This window comes from Rhinatrema bivittatum, chromosome 13 (genome assembly GCF_901001135.1).
Source record: "Rhinatrema bivittatum chromosome 13, aRhiBiv1.1, whole genome shotgun sequence".
NCBI classification, from domain to species: Eukaryota; Metazoa; Chordata; class Amphibia; order Gymnophiona; family Rhinatrematidae; genus Rhinatrema; species Rhinatrema bivittatum.
The window spans coordinates 52,560,002-52,578,673 of record NC_042627.1 but is presented as its reverse complement, the minus strand read 5'-3'; the positions used below and the strand labels follow the sequence as shown (position 1 = coordinate 52,578,673).

Below are 18,672 nucleotides of genomic sequence, written 5' to 3'. Positions count from 1 at the left end.
TGCATATATGCTGTCATGTGCATTGGTTTGAAAGTTATCCTCCCCTTATGTACCATATGTCAAAACACCACTGGCTTCCACAAAGTGGATGATCCTAACCACTAGCCTGACTCTGTGCATTTTTAAATGATTAATGTTCTTATACTTTTGTTTTGTAACTTCAGAATACAACATTCCAATGCAAACATTAAGTACAGAGTTTAAAAAGATTCTTCTTTTTTTTTTTGTCAGATCTTTGAAAATAACAGTCCCAATGGGTCTAATAAATCTATATTCTATAGACTGGAAACATATTAAACTCTTTTTCTGTATTCACATCTTAGGGATCCAAAAGTATGTTTACAAGAAATACTGTATTCCTCAGTAGACTTTTAAAGACTGAACACTAGAGCTGTAATCATAGATGTTATGGTAAATAATGGGGTCTTATTTCTCACCAACTGCTCACTCATGATGGGAGAAGCTTGGAATTAGTGCCTGCCTCCTGCTAATCAATTTATCCTTACCCAATACCAATCACATTTCATTACTGCAATCTTGTTTCACTTCACACTTCCATGTTTATACAGAAGTATGTAATATATATCTGATCAAGTCATCCAATTGTTTTTTTTTCTCCCACCAGTACTAAACTAGCAACAGGCAGCCCAAATTATCACATTTTTTTCTCATAATCATTGAATGGGAGAAAAATCTTTGCCATCTAGTCCAAGTGTTTATAGAATGGAAAATATGCAGTGATGTAAGCATATTTAAAAAAAACCAAAACACTTTACACTATTTGTACACATGCAGTACATAGAAATATTTCTCATAAGTGAAAAATCTTTTTAATCAAGCAAGGTGATGAAGAAAGTGTAGGTTTAGAAAAAGAAACTGCTTTCCTGAAAGAAATAAAACAATAGATTTAAAATATAAAATAGAATTGCATACATCACATATGGAACATCCTGAGAATACATTGTTTTTCTTCAGCTTACGAATGATGACCTTCTATAACAGGGGTGGCCAACTCCGGTCCTTGAGAGCCACAAACAGGTCTGGTTTTCAGGATATCCACAATGAATGTGCATGCAATAGATTTGCATGCACTGCCTCCACTGTATGGAAATCTATCTCATGTGTATGCATTTTGAATATCCTGAAAACCAGACCTGTTTGTGGCTCTCGAGGACTGGAGTTGGCCACCCCTGTTCTATAACAATCCGACACAGCCTATAATTCAAAAAGAAATAACTATGGACAATCTTCAGACTTTGCCAGCTGGCATGCTTATCTTCCATACAGAAGAGATCAGTGGCCAGAGAAGGCTAAATCAATTTGTTTTCTGGTATGTAAATCCCCTCTGTTCAGGAGATATCCACAGATTGAATCAGACCTTAAGTATGTTCAAAGCTATCACGAGGGATACTGGTATCTATGATTACATATGCTAATTCAGCACAGAGGTAAATCTAATGAGATGAGGGGGTCTTATTATTTTTTTGTAACTGTATGGTTTATGTCCATAAATCATATAAGGTTTAATTTGTACTGTACAATTTAACTAGTCATTACTGATTTGTAAATGAAATGTATTTTCAGCTGTAAATGCATTAGATATCCTATATATTTACAGGTACAGTGCAGACCAATGAAAAGTTTCATAGAATCTGCAGTCAGTCTATATGTAGCTGGCAATTTGTAGCCAGCTACATTTAAATAATAGAATGGGCCACAACCACATGCAGTTTGCTTATAGGAATTTGCAGCTTTTCCCCAGACTGCATTGTACTATTGTTTAACATATGCAATTTAATTGCAATATACATATCAAACTCTCAAAATTGCAGCAAGTTATATTAAACATGATGATAGCTATGATGAAATTAGTATATTATGTATTCAACCATTCAATGATTATGAGAAAAAAAATTATGTATATATCTGGAAAGATTTTATATAGTTCTTATTTTAAATGTAATGAAATATTGATTGGGAATGCTGCTTTCTGGTTGGCTGAGCTATAAAATAGCAGCCTTGAGAAACCTGCTGGTGTAAACAAACAGGAGTCTCCCATGGCAACCGGCCCTTTCAATCCTTTATTAAGCTGGCAAAAATATTTACTTTTAAATGTATTTTTCAATTCATTTTTTAGAATTCTGGTATTATTCTGCAGAGCCGGCTTAATTCAGGAGTTAGTGACCTTGGGAAAGAGTAATATCTCAGATTTGCCTTGTGTCCTTTGGCCCCTTTCCATTAACTGACCTGGAGATGCCCTCTCTGTCCAGCAATATTGCTTAAGTAATGAGGGATGGGAGAGCTGTGTTACTAGGAGATAACAACCAGTGAGAAGCTTTGGACACCGCCTTTAACCCCGCTGGTCATTATCCCTTTTTATTTGATCACGAATACGGAAATGAAGGAAACTACGTTTGTATTATTTCCTAATAGCATGCAAAAAAAAATAAATGAATTTTTTTAGCTGTATATTTCCACTTCAGACAAGATCCTGTTAAGATGATCTCATCATCTACTACTGCATAAATTAATATCTGCTGACTATCCTTCTGAATCTGGCAATATTTATTTCTGCCTATGTGTGTTTCCCTTTTCTGTATGACCGAGCTTCTTTTTAAAATGATGATAATCAATAGTTAATAAATATCTACCAGCAAAAAGATTAAACTCGTTTATCCCACATGTGTTTCGAAACAGACTGCCCGGATTTTTTCTTTAACTCTATAGTGGGGCGTTGGGTATTCGTGTAAGATATTGCATCTGACATCAGCACAGTGACAGAATGTAAGTACTCTCTGAACATGTAGTGTTTGCATATTAATTATTTTTATTAATAACAAAGGTAGCTAATTTACATGTGGGATTATAAAAATAAATTATTTTTTAAAGCTTTGTTTACTAACAACATTTTTAATGCAAAATACTGGCAAGTGGCAACACCCCTTATCGAATGGGCGCTTCTACTCAATGCCTGAATTCCCCACAGACTTAGCTATGACTTATTTACTAACCTGGCCTACCAGCTGATATAAAGTTTTTGACCATGTCTCCACCTACAGTATTTGAAAATTTGTATTTTTTAGTCGTTGCCTCTTTGATTATAGAATTACAAACATTTCCTCTGGAATATTGCCTCAATAAATACGGTATACTCACACAAGTGATTAGACTGGGAGCTTTGGGATGGATAGCCGATTTTAACCAGGGAGTCAGCAGGCAACTGTCCAGAGTGCTGAAATACCGGATCTGCTGGTACCAAGGCTATTTTAGCAAAAACATCAAATATACTTCATTTTGAGTAAGAACACTCCATCTCATATCAACAAAGAATCGCCATTAGCTTTGTAAATTATAGTAAACAGTACTGTACATATCTATTTCTAATCAAAATGAAACATAAATAAAACATGCAATTTTTCAGTGTTAAAGTAACAACTTTGGACCTTAGCGCATTTAACTACTCCTTCCCATTGTAATTAAGACTCATATATTTGTGACGAAAATTATGAAAAAAAAAATGTACTCTTTGTTATTCAACGCAATTTATACTTGTGCTTAGAAGGATTTAATATTTTCAGTGATTTGGTTTAGGAATTAACGATCAGCCCAGTTCCTTGGGACAAGAAATGCTTTGCTCCAGCAGTTGAAACTGTGTATTCAAGTATTTGACGGTAGATGGTGCACAGCTTCTAAATAACAAGGGATCACCCAGGACAGAAATATAGGGCAGCATTCAATACCGTATATTCAAAGTTACTTTGAAACATTTTCATGTACATTGGTGAGAAATATCTGTGTAGACTGAAAACAATGTAACATTTTAATAGTACTCTCACACTGTAATAATTAGGTATTTACACTTGGTAATTTCAAATGAATTGATTTAGAATTGTACAGCCCTGTAATAATAACAAATACATTAAAATAATAGTTAAAAGGTGAGGTAATTAAAATAACAAAAATCACCTTTAGAGAATAATGACATCCTGCTTCCTAATTACCCACAGTTTTGTAGCTATAAGTAGAGAAACTTGGACGCAACCTCATCTCTCATAATTCTTCAAATGAAAAAAACATCCAACCCCTCTTACCATTCTACTACATATAATTTTAATATCTAAACAAAACTTCTGAGTTCCAAAATGTGTATCAAAAGCATGTTCAGGTGATATTTAATGTTTAAAAAATGCAAACTCTAATTTTAGGAGAAGTATATCAAGAAAACACCATACCATGCTTCAGTTTAGACAGAGAACTCCAGTGCTGTCATAAAAAAAAGATCTATTTCATTTCTTAAAGTAATTGCAAGCTTGCAGATACAATTTTAGTTTGGAATTAACTGTCAGAATTGTGTTTGTATGAAATGACACCCACAAGCAATCCTGGAAAAGCATTGCTGTAGGAAGTGCTATAGGCACATGGGCTTTAATCCACATGGAGCCACATTTCTTATACCTTTTGCCTTGTTTATATTTTTTCTTTATACATATTTGGTACATCACCGTGTATATGTTTTGTTTTGTTTTTTTTGCTGAATTTTAATTTTACATTATGTGCATGGCGGTTGTGTTCACCAGTGTAGGAAATAGTGGTGCTCACTTGCAAGTGCTTTGTGCCTGCTAATGCTAAGGCAATAGCAAATTTGGTCAGAAAGGGTTAAAAGATGTCTTCTACTTTAAAATATTTTTTCCCCCAAAATGTGAGGTATATCCACTTTGGGAAAGTTTTGTAGTCTTTCTAGCTGTTTAGAAATCGGTGGGATAATCATGTGGCGCAACCCAGCTCTAATCTACAGGGTAGAGGCCTTTGCTGCACTATTTATAGCGACAGCATCAGACCAAGTTTCTTGCCTAGTAGCACTGTATATTATTAATTACTGTCTCTGCAGCAAAGTGGTCTGATGCAAAATTAAGCACTTTGGCAGACACTAACAGTAAATTGCTTCATGTACTAAAGGGTTTTTCCCGTGTTGTCTGTGGGGAAAAATATAGTGCTATGCTCAGCCACCTTGGCTGCAAAGTTTGTGAATGAGCCCCAGTGGGATCATTTACAAACTCTGCAGTCAATGAAAATAAATACCTGAGAAGAAAAAATTACCCTCCACCCCTGCCTTCTCTTAAGCCTCCTCAATCCCTCCCTCCTCCACCTCTGCTGAACTACACCTACACCTTCTTTGGGGTCACAGATGTAGAAAGGGGCAGGATTGATTCCTTGTCACTCTTGACCTGCCGGTTCCCAGCTCAAAGGCCTGCACCATTTTGTTGCATGGTCATACAGCATATAACTGTAAAACAAATGGTGCCAGACCTGAGGCCGGCACTGTTTTCAAACCAGGACCTGGTGCGGTAGGAGCAACTGGAGATTCCTTCTGCCCTTTTCTTCATCGGAGATCACAGAGTGTGGTCTGGGAATACTATTTCTTTTGTTTTTATCTTTTTTTATGCAATGTTTATTTTGATTCAGTAAATGAAACCAACTGAAATAAACATTAAATGAACTGAAATGTGAAAGAAACCTCCCTCCCCTTGGAAATATATAAAAAGAAACAAAACATTTCCCCCTACATATCCCTAATATTTAGAGGAGATGCACTAAATAAGTATTGGTCTGATCTACTAAGCCTTATTCCCATATACACAGAATGGGAGGACGGTAGGTAATTCACATATGCAGTGCTATTGAGGCACTAACTACAAGAGTTTGGATCTGATACTGACACTATAAATAGTGCTGGTATCAGCCTCAGCCCTGCAGATTAGAGGTTACTGTGGAAAATACTTTCTTTTTCCACTGATTTCCAGAAAGAGAGGAAGCTACAAAACCATCCCAAGTGGAGAATTTCCTAAAACAAATCTCAAACTTTGAAAAACAAAATGTCAAAGTGAAGGAATTTTTAAATGTTCCCTCTTTGTGCAGTGATAAATTTGGAGCACAAAGAAGGCTAGGCCCATGCATGTTCTTTTTGTAAATTGCTTTATATAGTCTGCCCACTTGGTCCAATTAAATCAAGTTGCCCCAGTAAGACAGGCTATTAGGTAGAAAATTGGGACCTCCTATAGTTCATTAAACCTAATGCTAATATTTGGGGCCGGTGCAATATCATGCGTTCAGGCTAGTGCACAGGTTAGCCCAAGATTGGACGTGTGTTTTGCACATGCTAGGCTAATGCCCAATGCAAAAAGGGGATTAGCATGACCAAAATGCACGTCCAAACACGCTCATAGCTAATAGCGTTTATCACATGTAAATGCCATGTAGTTGAGGCTATTAGCTATTGCCCCTGATGCAAAATCACCATGTGATCAATGCGCATGTTTTTAAATGCAAGAATTAATGCCAATCCCGGAGCTGGCATTATGTCTTGATGTGCGTCGATGGGCTAATAACTCCCCCCCCCCCCCCCCAAAAAAAAAATGACTGCTTTTCTGTGGTTCCTCCTACTTAGTATGGTCCGGATACTAAGTAGGAGGAACCACAGGAAGCAGCATGAAAAACAAAATCTCGATGGTGGTCAGGTTAGGAAAACAGAATCTTAATTTACCAGTGTCCACTTTTCTAACCCACGCACAGCCACATCTCCTGGGTGCCCAATGCCATGGACACGCAAGGGACACACAATGTATCCCCCTAGTGCATCCTATTTAGTGCAGCAGCTCATTTACCTACTGCATTGGGCGCCTAAGAGAAGGGGATGTGAAAAAACGTGCACCCAGTTTGGACACACGTTTCTGCGCTTGATATTGCATTGGCCCCAATGTAAGCAGAGTTGTAAATGCCATTTTAACTCTTTGAATTGTCATTCTCTCTTTAATACTGGTACAAAACCTGTTGCAAATGAACCCTTTTATGTCATTTACCCCCTTTTTATTCCCCCTTCAGCAATGCTCAGCAGAATGCTGCCTGCTACAGACCAACCATTGCTGGAGCGCCATGATCTGCTGGCAGGCAGGAAGCACCTGAGGAGCAGAACAGGAGCTGCATTGTATGATCTCATGTCCTCCACTCTAGGGAGCCAGAAGACAAGATGCATCCGAATATAAATTTTATGTAGGGTCTAGAAAGCTGACCATATCTCCCCCATAGTTAACAGACATTAATTATCCTATTATGTACATGAGGAACTGGATTCAATGAATCAGAAAGGCAAGTAGTTTAAGGAAATATGAACTAAATCCAGTGAAAGCGGCTGTTTCCTTCCACAACATTCAATTAGTTCATTGAAAGTGAGGACTGGAAGGTGACACCTTCAGTTTGACAAATTTGTCATCTATTTTACCCCATCTCCCATCTTGCCAAAGTATCAAACCCATAAGTAAAACTATTGATTACTTGGCAATAATTCAATAGGTTGATATGGTAAAAAAAAAAAAGAAGCTCAGGACAACAAAACAAGAACGTGTTTGTAGTTTGGAGAAGAGATGACTGAGGGGGTATGATAGAGGTCTATAAAATCATGAAAGGATTTGAACAAGTTAATGTTTTAACTTTTGGAAACGCTGTTAAACATCGAAACTTTGTAAACCGTTGTGATGGCGAAACTGAACGACGGTATATAAAACTTGATAAATAAATAAATAATGTAGATAATTCAGTTGCATTTTCTGCATGTTTGGTAAATATATTCTTTGTAGGGCAGCACCTACTTGCATTTGCTCAAGAAGTGAATCCGTGGACAATATGTGCTTTATTCCCTTCTATCTGATTTTCTGTCAAGTCACTCAGTTCCATAGGAACGTAGTTAGCTGTTGAAATGCTAGTCGAAAATAACTTGTACTTCAGTCTCTAATTTAGATAAATATTAACGAAAAGCAAATGAGCTTGTGTATTAGCTGGTTATAAATCAATCAGCCCACAAGGACACTGACAACAAACAATCCCGGTCTGGCAGGTGGAGGACTTTCTCAGAGAGCCAGGCTCCTTGTATCTGCGACCTTATCGCTGGGGCACAAAATTGCTGAGCAGCTAGAATGAAACCAGTCCACTTTATCTTAGGTAAAACAATAAAGTCAACCCAAACCAGCTCAAAACTGGTTGCTAACAAACAAAAATATGATCTTTAGTTAAATGGGCAGTAATCAATTAATTAATTAATCTTTGCGGCCGAAACAGAAGGAGGCAGAATTCTGTGTTGCACTCCACAAAACATTTGTGGGCTACTGCTTTCTTCGGGGGAGGGCTGGGTAAATTGTTACAGCACAAATACAGTCCGCCAATAGTCTCAGATTAGTAAACTGTTGCTCATACTAAAAGGCAAACTTCAGTTGGAAATATCAAGTGCCCTTTTTGATACACAGAGTAAATAAATCCGCTAAAAGGCGCATTGATATTCTTGCATAGCTAAATATACACCCACACAGAAGACTGTCAAAGGAATAAAGAACATTTCCTTTACCCGATTAATTATGTTATTAAACTATATATAGCCTGGCAGCTTCTACAAACTCCTCTGGTTTTATTTTATTTTAGTATTATGGATTACCAGCATTGACGGGTCTAGTTTATTTTCTGATTAATTTATCTAAGCTTAGACTGTAACTTTGCATGAATAATAATCGATGTAGTAGTAATATTAACCTAATATATTAATATGTGCCAGTCGGCTAATGACAGAAATATATTCTTGCTCCATAATGCTATTTAATTTTCATAGCATGTTTTCTAACCAAAGAACTGAAGAGAGAAATGCAATATGCTTCCTATTTTATAGGAAAATGGAAATGAATACATTTGGAAAGTTTAGGGTTTTCAGTTAAATTGATGTGGCTATTTCCTCTCTTACAAGTCTTTCGTTTTGCATAAGGCTGATTTTCTAATAAAGGGTCACAAGGGGAATTTAAAATACCCATTTATTAGCAGATAAACACATTCTTTAAGTATTGGACGGAAAAACGTAAAGGAATTGAGTTATAAAATAAAAATTTATTGTTTAATTTTATTAAAGTAATATCCTTGTTAAAATGTTTCTAAATAAAGTATGCTAATTTAAAAATATCTATATCTATCTATCTATCTATAGTCATAACATGTATAATTACTATTGTATGTTCATTGCTTCTGCCTTACATTCCCCCTTGCATTTGCTGGGGTACAATGACCATGTAAATCTGTCTAATAAAAATAAGAACAATCCTTTCTTGTATTTCATATTGCAACTTTTCATTTTGAGGTCAATATTGAAAGGCATTTATCCAGATAACTTGTGATTATCATATAAATGATGATGTTTGAATATTGCTGCCACTTATTCAGTTAATTTTGGATGCATTCTGTGCTGGGGATGAGTTAACCAGGTAAAACTTATCTGGCTTACTCTGATATTTGGTGCTAGCTGAATAAGTGATTCTACAAACACTAAACATGGTCATGAGCAGGGGCCCAGGATCCAAGATAACTTTAATCTTATGCTGCTATATTAAAAGAATATAGAATATAGCCAGATAAGCCCTGACAGATTTAAAACAAAAGTCAGACCCAGTGGCCAGGGCTCTCATCTCGCACTCCTCCCCCCAGTGGTGTACAATTTGGGGCAGGCGGACCCATGCCCCCATCTCTGGAAGTTCCCTAAAATCTTTAAAACTAGGGGCTGCCTGGGAGGCAGGCCAGCCCCCTCACCCCATGATGATTGCACCTCACATCAAATGTAAGAGTGACTCTCCTCCACCCCTTTCCAGCCACTTCTCAAACCCTCACCTTCCTTCCACCCTCCTCAAGCCAACCTCAATCCTTTCACCCTGCCTGGTATCAACTTGCTAAAAATGTTAGGATAACTGTAGAATAAAGAATAAATTATAATGTGACAGTAATGACAGGCCTTCAGAGCAGACATTACAATAAAAAACAGTTGTGTGTAAACAAAAAGGACTATTAAAAAAATATGGAAAACAAGTAACTTATCTGGCTGAAGTTAGCCAGATAATTTATTTGGGATATTCAGCAGAATAAATAGCCTGATGAATATCATTGAGTAAAGTTATCTGGCTATCTTTACCCTGATAACTTTAAACTTAACTAGCTATATTCCAACATAGATGGTTAGGTTTAAAGTCATCTGACTAAGGGTAACCAAACAACTTTATTCAACAATATTTAGCAGGACATTTATTCCACTGAATATCCTGGTTAACTTATCTGCCTAACTTCAGCTGGATACATTACTCCTTTTCTGCATTTTTGAATATTGGCCACTTTGTTTACAGACAACTAAACTTTTAAGTATATTATCTGCTTAGAAAGTATGTCAATGATGTCATATTATACAGTATCCCTTGTTGTACAGTTAACCTAATATTTTTAGCAAGTTGATTATCAATTAATTATACTAGCCTCACAAAATATAAAGGTAAGTGCCTAACCAACCATTTTAAAGTGGTTGTGGCACCACACCAAATATACAAGTTACAGATGTTTGATTACAAGATTTGATTTTGAATTCTTACAATGTAATTGAAATATGTTCTGTTAATACACTTTTCATTATTTAATAATTATTTCTAGGGACTAAGGATAAATACTGAACAGTCTTTTGTAAAAGTGCTCTAGTAGTCTCTTGATGCTGGAAAATATAAAAGAATGACTTTTCCAACACACACACACACACACACACACACACACACACACACAAAAGTCAGGAACAGATGAAGAAGAAAGAGATCATGGTAGAGACTGGACAAGGTCAGATTTGCAATTAGCAGTTCTGCTTACATTTCAAGAGACAGCCCTGGAAATGTCAAGACCCCAATATTCTTTCTGTGTTCCTACCAATTTTTCTTCTATTTGTCCAAGCTTCAGTGTAATCTGGGAGTAGGATACCCCCAAGGGATGGCTGGAAGGTGCAAAGACTCAACACAAGACTAGGAGACCTAATAGAATAACCACTGTTATCTTCAACTCTTCCCTGCAGAGAAGTTCTAAAAACAAAGTTTAGATTGACTTCCTTTGCTCCCTAAGTAATAATAAAAATGTTGATTTCCTTATACTAAACATAATAATGTTAAGGCCATAACCTGTAGTTTGAAAGGATATTGTTCACATTATTATCAGCTGGAGTGTATTTTCGCTAATTAGTAAGCTGATCACATTTAAAAATGGTACAAATCAATCAATAGTTTATAATAGGTCAGTTTTCTCTCCCTGCCTGATTTAGAATATGTGTCATACACAAATGGAGGGGAAGGGTAAATAAAGTTTTTGTTTTAATGTGATCTCTTAAAAAGGAACCTGGTGAATTCAGTGGATGCTCTCCTCTATCATAGAGGAGCTACAGGACAAGCAGCAGTAGAGTATAGTCCTCTTTTACTGTTCTATTAATATAAATCAACATGTTCTGGAACGAGGGAGGGGAGGGGGGTGTTGGTGTTGCCTTTGAGTATGAAATATTTTGTTTTTCATTTTTCATCAGCTAGGAGGGTGCTCAGCTAGGATGCAAATTAATGCCAGTTCTGGAGGCAGGGTTAATGTGCTTGAAACCTGTTCCATGAGATACAGATTTAGACCACAAAAATATATTTTCTGTCTTGTTTACTTTTTGTTTGGTCTGGTTGTAAGCAAGATGTTACTATGTTATTAAAACTTGCAGCCCATCTGAGCCCCTTGATTTACCAGTTGCCCTGTGGTACCACAGATCTGTAAGGAACCAAATAATCTGTAAGTGACAAAATTTGGATAGGCCATCCAGGGCTTAATAGTCCTGAATTAGGGTGACCACTTACTTGGATCAGATCTAAATTAGGACCCAGAGATGATATTTCCTAGGCTTCTTCCATTCTAAGCATTCTTCAGCTGGGACAGAAAGACCTGTTCAAATCCTTTCTACAAAATCATGAAAGGACTTGAACAAGTTAATGTAAATTGGATATTTACTCTCTCAGATAATAGAAGGACAAGGAGGCACGCCATGAAGTTAGCAAGAAAATTCTTTTTCACTCAGAGCATAGTTAAGCTATGGAATTCATTGCCAGAGGATGTGGTTATGACAGTGCAACTGGGTTTAAAAAAGGTTTGGATAAGTTTCTAGAGAAAAATCCATACACTGCTATTAATTAATAAGCAATAGTTGCTTGAGATCTATTTAATGTTTGGGTACTTGCCAGGTACTTATGACTTGGATTGGGCCACTGTTGGAGACAGGATGCTGAGCTTGATAGACACCTAGTCTGACCCAGTAGGACTTATCTTATGTTCTCTTCCAGCTAGCTCTACCTCAGTCATACAGGATCATTATTCCAGATAAATGAAAGTAACAACTTACTTCTGTCTTCATCCTATTATCCATTATATATACTACTTTTTTATTTTATCAAAGCAAAAATGAATTTATGATTCCTGCACACTGAAATCACAAGTAAGATTCCAGTAATAATGGAAATTCTAAGCTGGTCTAGACAGGCTGACGCCCACATATGCAGAATAAAAAGAAATTACATAACACCTGCCCTCAAACCGATAAAAGGAATGGATTATAAACACAGTACAACCGTCTAAAATGTGATTTGCCATACTCCAGTAGTGGCTCAGCCCGTTTCGGAGTTTAGCAACACACTTGCAGATTGTACTCCTTCTGGTTAAATGCCTATAATGTCACAACTTTGGAATAAAACCGCCTTTGGTTGAAAAGAAACTGACCAATTAATTAGCCAACCTTGCATGTTTCCCTAAGCACAGGCATTTCCGTTTCAAAACGCAGGTAGCGTCCTTCATTTCTCAACAATTCACAGAATAGAGACGTTGAAAAGCCGGGACTACTATTAGTATGGTAACCCCCTTCGCCCTCTCCCCCCCCCCCCCCAAATTATGTAAAAGGTCTGTTACATACCAAACTATAACTCATACCATCACACTTTAAGCCTTACCCTTGAACATTAACACTAGTACTATACAAGCAGGCTTGTGCAAAAAGTAACAGGCAAAGAGAGATAAACTTCCTTTCTTATTTGCTGTGATAGATCCCAACAGTCTTGAAAAACTTTCCACCTTCAGAGCTGAGCCAAAGGATTCATCTAACTTGTACTAGAGCAGAACCTACGCTTCCCGGCAGGAGCTACCAATGGCGGGAACATCATCAGGTTAGTTTACTGAGAAAACAGTCTTGAAAACATGAATCGCTTCAGTAGCATCGAACTATATAACGTACTCTCATATACGGGAACCTCTTTTGGGGGTCATGAGAAACTTCTTTGGTCAGTGTCAATAGACTTGCGTCCATATACACTCAGTTAATATATTTCTACTGTGTTCATAACCATCTGTATGCATCTCTCTCTCAATATCTATCTAGATACTTGCTTATGTATGTATGTGAGCATGTACTACTAGCACATTGCAAAATCGGAATAATAATGGAGCACACACGTGACCAATAAGGGAGTCTTCAGGCAGCATTTACTGCTGGAAATCAATATTATTGGGGGAAGGGAGAGCCCATACGTTTCCAATGGCAGGGCGGGGAAAGGGGAACTGACTGGTGTTCACAGAGTTTATTTTCTTTTTTGCAGATTTTGTTGTTAGGGTTTTATTTTAAGGTTTTCTTATATTTTTGCTGGTTTAGCTGGCATTTATTCTGTTTAGTTTTTATTTAACCCTTCGCCATTTTAGTTATTGACGATCTTTATTTACAAAATTTTATTTTAATTGTGTGTTCTATATTGAAATGTTGTTTTTGTAGTGCAATGGGTTATTTTGGGCTCTTGTGCTAATGGTACATGATATTGGTTTGTTCGACCCTTTGGTATAATGTAGAAAATCTGAATATGCAAAAAAAAAAAAAAGTACATATCCACTTCTTTGATGAAAAAGAATGTACATAATGATTCTATAGTAATCAGAGAACTGTATTGGACTAAATGTCCTCATACAATGAACTTTTTATTTATTTTTTCTAAACGTATTTAGAATATTTCTTTTCTGGTGAAATATTTCATGGGTATCACAAGCTACTTTGAAAGAGGATTTACCACTTTAAATATTTCCATCTTTCAGTATTAAGCACAAAGAATAGTATGAGCATAGTTACAGTGTGTTCTTTATATGTTGTGATACTCAATGAAATTGAATGAAAGGTAATTCCAAGACGTTGCAATAGGTGAAATTTCGAGACTAGGTAGGTCCTCTGATTATAGTATATATATATATATATATTCTGAACCGTGCGTACTTACAGAGCTGCCAATTACCTCCAAGTCATGACTGACAACTTGGAGCTCATTTATAAACTTGGCTGCAGAAACCATCGAATAAAGTACAATTTTGTCCTAGAATTGTATCTCTAAATGTAGTGCCTGCCATATTCGCCAGGGTGGGATTGAATGCTATTGAGGCACTACTGAAAAGAGCTGGGTTTCATACCGATGTTGTTTATAACGCTGGTATATTCCTCTGTCCTGCAGATGAAAAATCGATAGGAATAAAATACTCCCCCCCCCCCTTTTCAAAGAAGATGGGAAGCCTACAAAACTGTTCTCAGGAAACAGTTTTGTAAGGCAAATCTCCAACTTTGAAAGTGGAGGAAGTTTTTAAAATGCTCTGAAAGTGGATGAAGTTTTTAAAATGCTCTGAAAGCGGTGGAAGTTTTTAAAATGCTCATCACCAAATCTGCCCCTGGGTTTCAAGAGCAGTAACTTTGAAACTCAAAAAAAGCCATGAAGATGCAATTTTTGTTTCTAGATGCTATTATGCAACCTGCCCACTTGGTCCATCTGGATTTTAATATTAAAATCAAGGCACACAAGTAAGACAGGTTATTAATATTAATTAATATTAATTAATATTATCATATTATTAATATTATCATAAATTAACAATACTAATACTGGGCTTTAAATTGTAACCTTGATTTAGCACTAGCTCCAAGCATTTATAAATAAGCCTGGTAAAATGAAACGTTTTAAATAAAAGAAAGAAATTCAATGTAAGAGCATTCCACTGAAATAATAACATTAGGCACTAGGCAGTAATATGCCAGGAGAGGCTCTCCAAAGTCCTTTGCTGCATTATTTTAGAACAATAAGGGGTTTATCTGAGTGGAGCAGAATTGGCTTGATAAGCACACCGGTGGTATTAGTACAGATTTACTCCATAAATTAGTTTATAGAACAGGACTGCTGATCCTTCAGTCCTATCTGCAGCAGCTTTCCTTGCCCCACTCAGCACCCACTTCTTACTCACCTTTTACCCTTTGTCAAGCCCTGCATCCTCCTCTCTTTGGCCCCTGTCCATAGTGCCCAGCATACCTTTTCTCTAGCCCCCTGTCCAGCATCTCTCCTCTCATCTTCCTCCCAAGCATCCTCCTATTTCTCCCTATCACTCCCTGCTCTGCATACTAGCATCATCCCAATCTCTTTGCCCCATGTTTGCAGTAACCAGCATCCCCTTTGTCTCTCTACCCCCTGCTTTTCAAGGATCCCCCCCTCTCTGTCTCCACCCCACCCTCTCCTTCTAACACACCCCTCTCTCTCCATCTACCCATCAATCTCTCTCCACAACTTCTACACCCACCCAGATTCCTCTCTTTCTCTCCACCCCTGACATCTATCAGCATCCATTCCCTTCTCTCTTGTGTTGCTGTACCTTAAACGTGGGTAGGTAGCACCTGGAGGTTTCTGGGGTTTCTGCTATCTCCAACATTTTGTCACGCTTGGCAATTGCCTAGTTTGCATAATGGAAAACTGTCCCTGTTATAGGGACAGGCTTCTGCTATAGTGTAGGTGCAAGTGTAAAAAACAGGAGAGCAACTACAGATGATTTTGTAATTCATCTCATTACTAGCCACCTGAAACGTGATTGTCATACTATGAGCTAATTATGGACTTCATGATATCGTTGGTGGTTTTATCATAAAGGTGCTAGAGAGTCCACGACAAAAGAATTAAAAATCTCTCATATTTCAACTAGTTTCACACAGTATCTAATTTACTCTGCACTATTAAACCCGATGCTTGTCTTTTGTGTTTAGCTATAGCTTAACTGAAAAATATCTTGTGTGAGATTATTGGCATGCTCTCGGTTACAAAGCAGAATTTTGGAACTGAGCAATTAGATTGGCTGATGGGTAATTTAAGTCATAGAGCTGTAGCACCAAATTTACACAAGTGCAATAGTTCCTAGGAAATTGGTTAAATGTACAATTGTTTTGATGATGCACACATAACAAATGGAATATATGAGGTACAAAATGTTTGAGCATCCTGATTGGTCAAGTAGCTTATGAGACTGTACATGAAGCACCTTCAGATCATGAACAGCCAGATGACACCAACCAATGATTAAGCAGTTTTAACTATTCTTGATGACATCACAATGTGTTATAGTTTTACTGAAAATTTCAACAGAGACAGTTGAACATAAAAAGATAATGAAAAGATGATAGATTATTTTATTTTAAACAATAAAGGATATTTTGTTACAGGATATTTTATCAGTGTAGCGAGGCATTCTAAATTGTACATTTGATAATTTTGACGTGTCCCAGGTACTGAAGGCTCGACCATTAACCTTGTGCCTCAGAGTACATCAGGGCATGGCAGTGAAAACCTTTAAAGGGGAAGCACCGTCTGCAAAGGCTATGTGCCTTACTGTAGAAAGTGAAAATGGCAGTGTTTTTTTCTGTTGCTTTTTTTCCCCCTAAAAGGTACTTTAGGCTGATGTAGGTCTATGCCAGTTCTACTCTAGAGCAAAAACAGTGATAGTTTTGCGCCAGTGTTTTTTCCATTGAAAGCAATGGGATTTTTTATTTTTTTTTGCTTTTAGTAAATCTGGTGCAAGTTTTGAACCAAAGTAAATCAGCCCCTTTGTTTTTAAACTTTGGGATAACCATGTTGACAGCCATCTTGCCTGCTGCTGTATCCCAAGATGCACCTCTTTCAGTGATATTAGGTAGTGATTTTTTTTTTTTTTTTGCTGTGCTCATTGGGATAGCAAATGCCGCCAACTACTATCCTTCCGGTAACCCCTGCAGCACCAGTTCTTCACCTTGGGTTTTTCCACCATTGCCTCTGTATAAAACAAACATAACCCTCATAGCCCGCCTTAGCCTTTTTGCTGCTGACTCTTTCCCTTCAAACAGCACCTGCAACCTGCCTCATGGGTACTTCCTTCACTGACCGAGGCCCCGGCAGGGCCCTGTAGTGCACTCTCCCTGCAGACAGCCCTTGAGACAAAAAAACACCAAGAATCTAAGATGGGGTTTCGCAGGGAAAATAGGAAATGGGTACAAAAGTATTTTTGCTGGCCAGATACTAACAAAAATACAAAAAAAAAAGAAAAGAACCTAAGTCCACCAATACTCCAATAGGTACTTAAACTGTGGAAAGAGAACTTTTTGATACTACGTCCCCTTTAATGCACACCTATTGATTGTTATTTATCCATATTTATTCTCATCCAAGTTTCATAAATAAAATAGACATAAATTGGCCATTAACATGGTGTATCTCTTTCCTATTCTCTAAATACAGTTTACAGAATAGCTACCAAATAAAGCCTAATCTCACTGGCCAATATTTTATCCCTGCTTTATATTTCTGATAGAGTACATAGTTTCGGCTCACTAGAATAATCTATAAAAAAAAAAGTTTGCAAATGTTCAGTGGTTTGAAAAACAGCAGACATAGGTGCACGCTCTCCACATCTACTATTAATGCAGGCAGCATATTTTGTAGATCACTTAGAGTCAGGCTTCTGACATCAGCCCTTAATATGCTTGATCATATTATAAAACTTGTATTTATCTATAGCACCCATACTCTTTCTTGATTCTCAGTATAGGAATACTTAACAAAAAATTGCATTATATGCAGGCTTAAAATATCAGATGTATTCTCCTGGCTACTAATGGCCTTCATGACAGTTTGTTTCTTTTCCCAAAGTCGTGTTTCCGAAGCAATGCTTTGTTAGTGAAGCTGAGCAATCTTTTCACAGAAAATGTCATCAAGCATTAGCATTTTGCTAAATCTCTGTGTATTTGGTATTTTGACTATTTTTTAAGATAGAACTTTAAAAAAGAAGGGAGGGAATAATATTGTAGTTATTGTAGTTAGGATTAATTGTATAACTGTTTTTAATTTTCTTTTTCTAATTGTTAGTGGCGTAAATATTGATACCGTGTCTTATATTTATCACCTGCTCATTGCAATTTGTAACAGTTGATTTTATATTTAAATACTAATAAATATGATTGAACATAAATTAATCAAAACCATATACGTGCATGGCTTTTTTTTTTTTTTAAGCATCTTATAACTGTTCATTGATCAGGTTCTGGTGAATTTCAACTGGGCAAATTCCAGGATAATGGTCAACCTTCACACAAAGTTTGAACTTGATCGTTTCACTTTGAGGTATGTCCTCTTGACTTCTGACAGACCGATAAATTAAACCACCGCATAAGCACTTTTCAGATATGTTAAAAAGTGATGAAAATAAACACTTTTGCTTCAAGTATTAAATGTTAAGGTGACCTTATTTTGCTATGTGAGTGAGTGTGAATATTAGACTAGAAAAAGACATGCAGCCATTACTCCTAGGCAAATTCTATGCAACTGTGCAGCACTGAATCTGTGCAGAATTCCCCTCTGGTGAAGAATTTTAAATGTGTGCGCCAAATGCAACCATGTGGGCCCTGAAGAAGGTAGCATAGGAACAACCAGTGCTGACCCGAAACAGGAAGAAGCTGCTGCACCT

The 18,672-nt window shown here is 37.0% G+C and overlaps 1 protein-coding gene across 1 annotated transcript in view; it reads right to left on the bottom strand.

Moving 5' to 3' along the window:
• The window catches only part of ONECUT1 (one cut homeobox 1), a 54,542-nt gene that overhangs the window by 28,390 nt on the left and 7,480 nt on the right, over positions 1 to 18,672 (bottom strand). Inside the window, exon 2 of the mRNA XM_029575653.1 lies at positions 3,157 to 3,261. Coding sequence (XP_029431513.1) covers positions 3,157 to 3,261 — 105 coding nt within the window. The remainder of the gene's footprint in view (positions 1 to 3,156; positions 3,262 to 18,672) is intronic.